Source organism: Erigeron canadensis, chromosome 1, assembly GCF_010389155.1.
Source record: "Erigeron canadensis isolate Cc75 chromosome 1, C_canadensis_v1, whole genome shotgun sequence".
NCBI classification, from domain to species: Eukaryota; Viridiplantae; Streptophyta; class Magnoliopsida; order Asterales; family Asteraceae; genus Erigeron; species Erigeron canadensis.
This window is the reverse complement of record NC_057761.1, coordinates 2,345,471-2,354,431: the sequence shown is the minus strand read 5'-3', so window position 1 is coordinate 2,354,431 and position 8,961 is coordinate 2,345,471. Positions and strand designations below refer to the sequence as shown.

General features: G+C 35.1%; 1 protein-coding gene across 1 annotated transcript; it reads left to right on the top strand.

Moving 5' to 3' along the window:
• The first annotated feature begins 4,342 nt into the window (after positions 1 to 4,342).
• On the top strand, positions 4,343 to 8,020 carry LOC122585483 (disease resistance protein Roq1-like). The gene is made up of 5 exons (XM_043757610.1): positions 4,343 to 4,833; positions 4,945 to 6,055; positions 6,169 to 6,432; positions 6,596 to 7,327; positions 7,451 to 8,020. The coding sequence occupies exons 1-5, from the start codon at positions 4,343 to 4,345 to the stop codon at positions 8,018 to 8,020; spliced, it is 3,168 nt and encodes a 1,055-aa protein (XP_043613545.1).
• The last annotated feature ends 941 nt before the right edge of the window (positions 8,021 to 8,961 follow it).

The window sequence follows — 8,961 nt, the reverse complement described above, 5'->3', positions numbered from 1 at the left end:
TCTTACAGTTGAACTCTAAAAGTATAACAAAAACACAAAATCTCAGCTTTTATAATAAAATCGATTAAATATGTGAATAATAAAAAAGGGGGATTACATCATAGGAACACTAGTAGAGATCCCAAGCCAAAAGTAATCAACGAAATTGTTAAGATTAGAGAGAACGTGAAGTTTGAGAGACGGATGCAGTTCATTTAGCATCGCCAAAAGACCACTGGCCGAGTTCACCATCGCAATCGCCATTCTTTCACTTTTCCGATATGAAGCAGTTCAAGTTCTTACAGATCCAATCCTTTCTATTTCATCTTGTTGATACAGTTTGACAGAATTTAGGTTTTGCAATTGTACGGACGACGAATACTTCAGTTTTAATGCTTTAAGTTTGGAATCGATATCATCGATTTCCGGAATCGGTTTCTAATGATCAGATTTTGCGTCTTCGTAAGATTCAGAATTGGATTCCATCTGTGAATTCCGGTAGTCTTCGGAGTCGGAAAGATCAAAGCCATCACGGCTGTGTGAACCACCCATCGGAATTTGATCGAATTAAAATTTCAAGTTAATAAATTGTTTAATAAAAGGAAAATGATTTTGATTTGATTTGATTGTTTGTGAAATTTGAGGGAAGATTTTTTTTTTGTTCGGCAGAAGATCAATTTGGAGTGAGGTGTGTGTGGTTTATGTATATATGCTTATATTTATAAGTTTTCTAATTAATATAAATAAAAGATGACCAAGTACCTTTTTAGCAAGTCACGTTTGAATACTTTAGAACATAATTTTAAGTTTCTTGCGTACAATAAAGCCGACCTAGAGTTCATGCACACAATAACTTTTGGTGATTAGTTGATTGCATTCCGGCACACTTAACCATATATTGAATGAAGTATATATTAAAAGATGGGGAAATATCATGGGGAAATATCCCTTACTAATTTGTTAATAGGGAAAATTTTGTCCATTTAAACTTGAACCTGCAAGTCAAACTCTCATAAAAGGACTTTATATGTCCTTCCCAAACTTCATAAGACCTCGTGAATGAGGGATGAACCATTGACACTAAATTAAGTCCGTGCGTATATGTAAATTACGCCATTATCCTTGTAAAAAAATAAAAAAACAAGGAAAATTGTTAGATGATGTAAACATCATGATATTTTAACTCACATTATTTTTACACATATCAAAAAAGCTTCCATAAAAGGTTGTACGCTTATCATAAATTTTACAAAGTGAGCTTTTAATATGAAAATGTATAAATTTTTTATACATGTTAAATGAAACCCTAAAAACTTGATTTAACATATTTTAAGCTTTAGATATATAAAGAGAAAGTGAGTATGAGGCTTGTGAAAAACCTTGCACACACTAACTTTTTTAATATCTTGATTCTTGACTAAAGGATTGAAACTCATGTTTTTTTTTTTTTTTGGAAAGGTGAATTTCATTGGAAATTTCATTTCCTAATTTAACAGTGGGAGGTTTAACATACGTTGTTTAAAGCGGGTCCACGCTAGAGAACTCTTTCGAAATAGAAATGCATATTTCAAATACCAAGGGACAACCGCCTATAAATATCCAAAAGGTATGACAATTAATAATATTACAGACTTAAACCTAAATATACCAAAACCAAAACCTATGTTCTCCTCAAACTTCACAAGACCTCGTGACTCCCAAAACTTCACAAAACCTCATGAATGAGGGTATGTACCATTTACACTAAATCAATTGCGTGCGCATTTGTAAATTACGTCATTATCATCCTTGTAAAAGAATAAAAAAACAAACATAAAAGGTATCAAAACGCTACTTGTTCATAATTTTAACCGAGCATCTGTTTTTTTCTGAATGCACCTTGAAAACTGAAAAAGCTAATTTTATATTTTTATCTATACTATATTATAAAGCAGATTTTTCCTAGATTTTCAACATTGAACTTGAAATTTTCAATATTGATTTTAAGTACTTCCCCAAAATTCCCTAAGTGACTAATTTATACCCATTACCCACATCATTATTGGCCATTTTAGTAGATGATTTAAGTCGTTTTTGTATGCATTTGGCGCGTTTATGGTGTTTGTTAGTGTTTTCAGGTTCTGAACAGAAGGACTGCGCCGCAGTCTGTTGAAGAAGAAAAGAAGCCGTGGAATCATACTGCGCCGCAGTGGTGATCACACGAACCACTGCGCCGCAGTCAGCCGAAGTCAAAGTCGACCAACACCTCACTGCGCCGCAGTGAGGAGAAGTCAAGACCCATTGCGCCGCAGTGGGCGCACAGGGAAACAGACTTTGTTTTGTTTCTGCATCAGATTTTGGGGAGGTATAAATAAGAAACCCTAAGTCGAAAATTAAGGCATTCAAACTCTTTCTAGGAGCTGCTCTATCACGATTCTTCCTTCTCCAATCAAGTGTTTCACTTAGGCAGACTCATCGAAGATATTACGGGCACCCATCTAGATCGTATCTACATTATTGTCTTGCAATTTATTTTCTTCAACAATTGGTACATCATGTTTCTTTCCTACTTTATTGATTTTTGTGGATTGATCATGAGTGGCTAACTGTTTAATCATCCACCTTGATGAAACGAGACGGATAATGTGATTGCTATATTTTTAATTCAAAAGGGTTTATTTAATTATCGTTGTTCCGTGATCTTGATGATTTTAATTCTTCTCATTTAATTAATTTCGATATTGGTTGCATATGATTCTTCGTTGGTGGTACCAGTTGAATGTGTATGTGATTTTAAAACGGTTACTTGTCTATAAGTAATTATCACTAGTTCATGGTATGATAGTGAATATCATTTTAAGAAAAGATTAAATTTGTCAACGTGATTGATATCGGTTGGTGGTAACACGTTATTGTCACATAGGTTCAATTGATAATTTGATAGTCAATAAAACTGATTGTTAGAAGAATTGTCTTGGTTTTGGTGGTACCGGCTTGGGTAATTCAACTAGTAGTTAGGTGATTCGATAATTTATTCACGATTGGTGGTACCACGTGAGTAGTATAATCTTGTCACGACTATCTTTAAACTCTAGAGGATTGGTTCTTCATCATATGCAATCATATTTGAAGTCAATGGAAGTCAAGGTGGATGACTTTTAATTATATTGTCTGAATTTGTCTTTTAAATTTATGCAATCATTTTGCAAATCAATTTATTTAATTGTCAAAGGAGAAATTCGAAGCAACACCTGTTTTCCAAACCATTTAACAAGCAACTAATCATTTCACAGTCCCTGAGAACAAACTCAGACTTATCTCTCAACTATATTACAAACGATCGGGTCAACTGCCCGTGAGTGCGTAGTAGTGAGTTCTTTGGTAGTTTTAGTTTATAAATTTAAAGCTCGATTTTGCACATCAATGCCCCTCCTATCTATTCTATATTTATTTAAAATAACTATAATATCCATTCTCTCCTCAAATCTCAACCAATCATCTTTTTTCTCTCCCATCCATAAATTATTTATTCCTCCAATTCATTCAAAATCTTTTATCTCAAAAACCGTACATCGATAAATTATAAAAATTGTATGGGTGTTCATAAAATTCCATACTCTTTCATTAGAGATGTCATTCGATATATTTTCGACAAATTTTTAAATCCGAGGGCGAAGCCTGTACGGCTAAGGCATTTGACTATCATACTCTATGACATATCAACTCTTATAACCTATCATACTCTATAACCTAGGTATCACCCCACCATCTCACCGCCGCAACGCGCGGGTAATTACTCTCGTTATATCAAAATCAGAACTACAGATCATATCGTTCAAAAAAAAAATAATAATAAAAAAAGAACTACAGATCATCAAGAGTCAATGTTGGGCATTATACCAAGAATCAGTTCATACATAATTACATGTATACTTATCTATTTTTGCTAATCTTCTGCAATCCAAGCGCTCCTGCTGCAGCTCAGTTTTAACTAAGGTTTCATTTCAATAATTTTAACACTCTGTATATGCTTCCCAATATTTAAATATTAATCTCATTAGTCTATTCCTAATTAAAAAATCCACAACCTGCTCCTTTAGTTTTTCCATAGGTACATAGACCCTATTGATTGTAAACACAGGCAACAAATGTGAAAAATACTTGTCACAGTATTGTTTTGATTGATGCTGCAAAACCATTTTTTGATTTCCTGCCACTTATTAGGTATCCATTTCTTTTCCTTCCAGGTATACTCTTAGATTGAAAAAACAAGTGATCCAATTTGTCTCGAGTATGTATATGCATAAGCAGGGTACCACTTTTTCAGCCTGTCTTGAGTTTATAAGTTGTGGGTTTATAAGTTGGTAGTGTAATAATAAGAATAATGGCATCATCATCATCTCCATCAATTGGGTCATGGAAGTATGATGTGTTTCTTAGTTTTAGAGGTGAAGATACCCGCAAGACCTTTGTTGACCATCTCTACTCTGCTCTTGAACAACACGGAATCCTTACGTACAAGGACGATGTAACACTTGACCGGGGTGACACCATCGGCCCATCCCTTATGAAAGCGATAGAAACATCCAAGTTTTTGGTGATCATATTTTCTGAAAACTATGCGGATTCTTCGTGGTGTTTGGATGAGCTTTCACATATTACGAAATGCAAGGATAAGCTTACAGGGCAAATTGTTATGCCCATATTCTATCATGTGGATCCCTCTGATGTCAGGAAACAAAAAAGGAAATACGGAGAAGCATTTGCCAAACACGAGCAGTCAGAAGATAACAAGAAAAAAGTTGAATCATGGAAAAAAGCACTTGTTAATGCTAGTAATATTGCCGGATGGGAACCCTATCAAGTCGCCAACGGGTAATTTTTTACTTCATTGTATTTGTATGTTTATAAATATATTTAGTTAGTGAATGTGTAAACATAATGTGTAACTCTACTAATTATCCTTAAAATACTTCTGACCTGTAGGCTTGAAGCAAAATGTATCCAAGTGATAGTTGATTCCATTTTAGTTAAGCTGTCATCTTTAGAATCAGCAGTTGAGGATGAAGACCTTGTCGGTATGCGAACTCGGTTAAATGATTTGAAGCGGGCTTTAAGAATTGGGTCAGATGGTGTGCGCATGGTAGGGATATGGGGGATTGGGGGTGGTGGTAAGACCACTCTTGCTACTTCAATTTACATTGAACTGAAAATCTCTGGTAAATTTCATGGTTGTTGCTTTGTTGAAAATATTCGGGAGGAATTAAAACAGCAGAATTGTTTAAAACGCCTACAAGAAAAAATTTTATCAGCTGTTTTTGGCAAAGAATTTGAAATTGAGAGTGTTGATATAGGAAAACACACTATCAAACAGATGTTAGGTCGTAGGAATGTGTTGATTGTTCTTGATGATGTGGATGACCTTGAGCAGTTAGAAGCTTTAGCTGGACGGCATGATTGGTTTGGAGATGGCAGCCGAATAATAGTTACAACAAGGAATGAACAAGTGCTAATATCTCACAGGGTAGATGAGGTCTATCCTGTGAGTTTATTATCACGTGATGAGGCTATTCGGCTCTTTAAAAGACATGCATATCATGCATATAACCCTATACAAGATTATGAGGATCTTTCCTTACGTGTGATTTCTTATGTTAATGGCCTCCCATTAGCACTTAAAATCATGGGGTCTTTTCTTTATGGAAAAGACAAGGATGAGTGGCTGAGTACACTGGCTAGACTAAAAGATCATCCAGAAATGGGTATCCTGGAAAAGCTCAAAATTAGCTATGATGGACTCAAAGATGTAGAGAAAGATTTATTCCTGGATATTGCGTGTTTCCACAGGGGAACAAAGGAAGTTGACGCAATGGTGATGCTTGATGCTTGTGGTTTTTATCCTCATATAGGGGTAAAGGTGTTGATACAAAAGGCTCTCATAAGTGTTTCAAAGGATGGCGTGTTTGATATGCACGATCTGGTTCAAGAAATGGCACACTACATTGTTAAAGGGCAACATCCCAACAATCCTGAAAAACATAGCAGGGTTTGGCGAAAAGAAGATATTCAAGAAATATGTTTGAGGAATGCATCAGTGGTATATATAATTTATAGTAGCTTTACAAGACGCACATTGAAGAATACACGTTACATATACATACGGATAAGATACTCCAACTAAATCTATATTGCGTTTTTCTTTTATTGCAGGAAAATGATAAGATTGAAGCCATACAATATTTTGCTGACGACTGTACCAACAAATTCATTATGCTTGTCTCAAACATGAAGAAATTAAGATTCGTTAACGTGGATTCGTTTGTTGAAGGGTGTAGTTTTCTTTCTAATGAGTTGAGGTATATAAAATGGAAAATGTATCCGCCGAGTGTATTCCCTGAAAGTTTTCAACCAACAAAGCTTGTTGTTTTCATTATGCAAGAAAGCTCTCAAAAAGAATTGTGGAAGGGCTACAAGGTACTTGAGTTGTTCTTTTGATTAACAATATAAAATTATTGCATTTGATATACAGCACAGATCAAACTTGGAAACATGAAACTTTTTGGCATCAGAGTACTTGTCTGTTATTAACTTTGGCATTAATTAATATTTTGGCAAATTTAACTTGTGTATGCATCAGTACCTGCCATGTTTGAAAGAGCTCCAACTTGTTGATGCCAGAAAACTAATCAGGACACCTGATTTTGGGGGACTCCCATCTCTTCAGAAGTTGATACTTTTTCGATGTGATAGCTTAGAAGAGATTCATCAATCACTTGGAAATCATGTAAGTCTTGTTCATGTATCTGTAAGTTTTTGTGAAAAGCTTAGAAGGTTTCCGAGCATTGTTGGGACGGGAAAACTGGAGATCCTTAAAATTTCAAGTTGCAAGGCACTTGTTGAGTTTCCAAAGATTGAAGCAAAGATTGATAAGTTGGTAGAGTTATCTTTGGATTCTAACAGGGATTGTAGTAGTATTAAACAGCTTATTGTTTCTCGTTTGCCATGTTTCTTAAGAAAGTTGAGTCTCTGTTGGTGTAAACTGAAAGATGGAGACATACCCAATGAGATTGGTGAGTTATCCAATTTGAAAGAGCTAAATTTAGGATGGAATGATTTTACACGATTAGATTTCAGCTTCTCAAAACTTATTTGCCTTAAACTCCTCGACTTGGGGGGTTGCTGGAATCTTCTTGAACTTCCTGAGCTCCCATCAAGTCTAGCTATTCTCAGAGCAGACTGGTGCGAGTCACTTGAATCCATCATCAGAGGTGATATACACACAACTTGTAAATGGTTATGCTACATCTCGCTTGGCTACTGTCATAAGAATAGAAAGGGTGGGGCGAGATTATTAGACACCATGCTTCAGGTATGTATTTTTGGTTCTCACTCTCTATGCTATATATTGTTAATTTATTACTAATAATAAAATGAAATTGTGTAAATTATATTTATTAATTAATCTTAAAATGAATTTATGTTCTTCTACTAGGGAAAGGTTATCGAAAGTCAGTGTTTGAGCCTCAAACTTAAAGGACTTGAGGTTGCCAAAGCCAAATGGTTTGAACCTAATTTGTTTAGGAGAAATTGTCAATTACGACTTCCAGAGAATTGGTACAATCACTTTTCTGGTTTCCTAATTTGTGCAATATTCACTATTCAGCGTGATCGTTATTCTCCAACGATATTTATGACACATGAAAAGAATGGTTCTTCAATGGGGGATTTTGAACATGACTTGTATTGGGAGGAGGAGGAGGAGGAGGAGTATGATCATGATTATGTTTATGGTGGTAGGCACACATGGGTGGGATATATTCCATTTAGTTTATTGAAAAACACTTTATGGTGGAACAAAACATCCATGGCCATTCAGATCAAGATTGACTCGCCAGGATCACATATCAATAGTGGGTACATATTTAGACTCCTTCCAAAAAGAAGTGAAAGTCATCAAAGGGAAACAGATTCCTACTCTTCCAAATATTCTGATGATTATAAATGTCCATTTAAGATCCAACATGATTCAAAGCATGCTTTGCGTTGCAAATTTAGAATATAGTCAAGTTGGTTAGCTGGGAATATTGTTTTTGCAAAGTGAGTTGACCGTGATATATTGTATCGAGCCAATGAATATATAATCAAAAGATCGAGTTTCATTTGCAACTCTGACGTTGTCAAGGAAGAAGGATATCACATTCTTTCGACCTAGAAAAATGGATGTCTACCATATGTAAATTACTTAGGAAAAAACAAGTGTGCAGTTTGCTGCATACTTCTGTCTCTCACATATTGAAAAGTGGGTAGATGAAAAAAGAAGTTACAAATAAGAAAGGAAAAGCATGCTCCTAGGAGCTAGTCATCCCAAATTAGCTATGCATGTTACCTTGTTTGAATTCTACATGAGTTTTTTTTTTTAAATTTTTATCTCAGATGTGGTGAAATTAGTGGTGGTGGGTTTAGAGAAGGGGAGTCATGAGAGATGGTGATGTATGTGTTATTGGTCAGGGAAAATAGGTTGATCTCTCAAATTATCATTGGTAGTGTTATGGTACATAACGGTTTACAAGTGCAGATATAGATGAAGCATTTTGCAGACCGCTATTGATCTGATCAAATGGTTATGCAGGTACACAGTGTTGGAGTAATAGTTATGGTCTTTAGGGAACAATGCTGAAATTAAAATCCGGTGGGACAACTACATACAATCTGACTAACCCGATCAACAATGGGCAGGTGAAAAACTAGGATGCTCTGGAAAAGTTTTTGGCAACAATGATCCATGATGGATCATGGATCACTACATTTTGTTGATTGAGTGTCAATTGACTCCTTCCAGAGGGCACTCTGGTGAAATTACGTCTTGCGGGGATACACTACTTATAAGGTTAGTTGGTGATATCCTTAATCATTTTCATTTTGAGTTTAATCACTGTTTCGTAACTTCTTTTTTCTTTTTTTTTTTTTTTCTTAATGTCTACACCATAATTTTTTTAATTGATA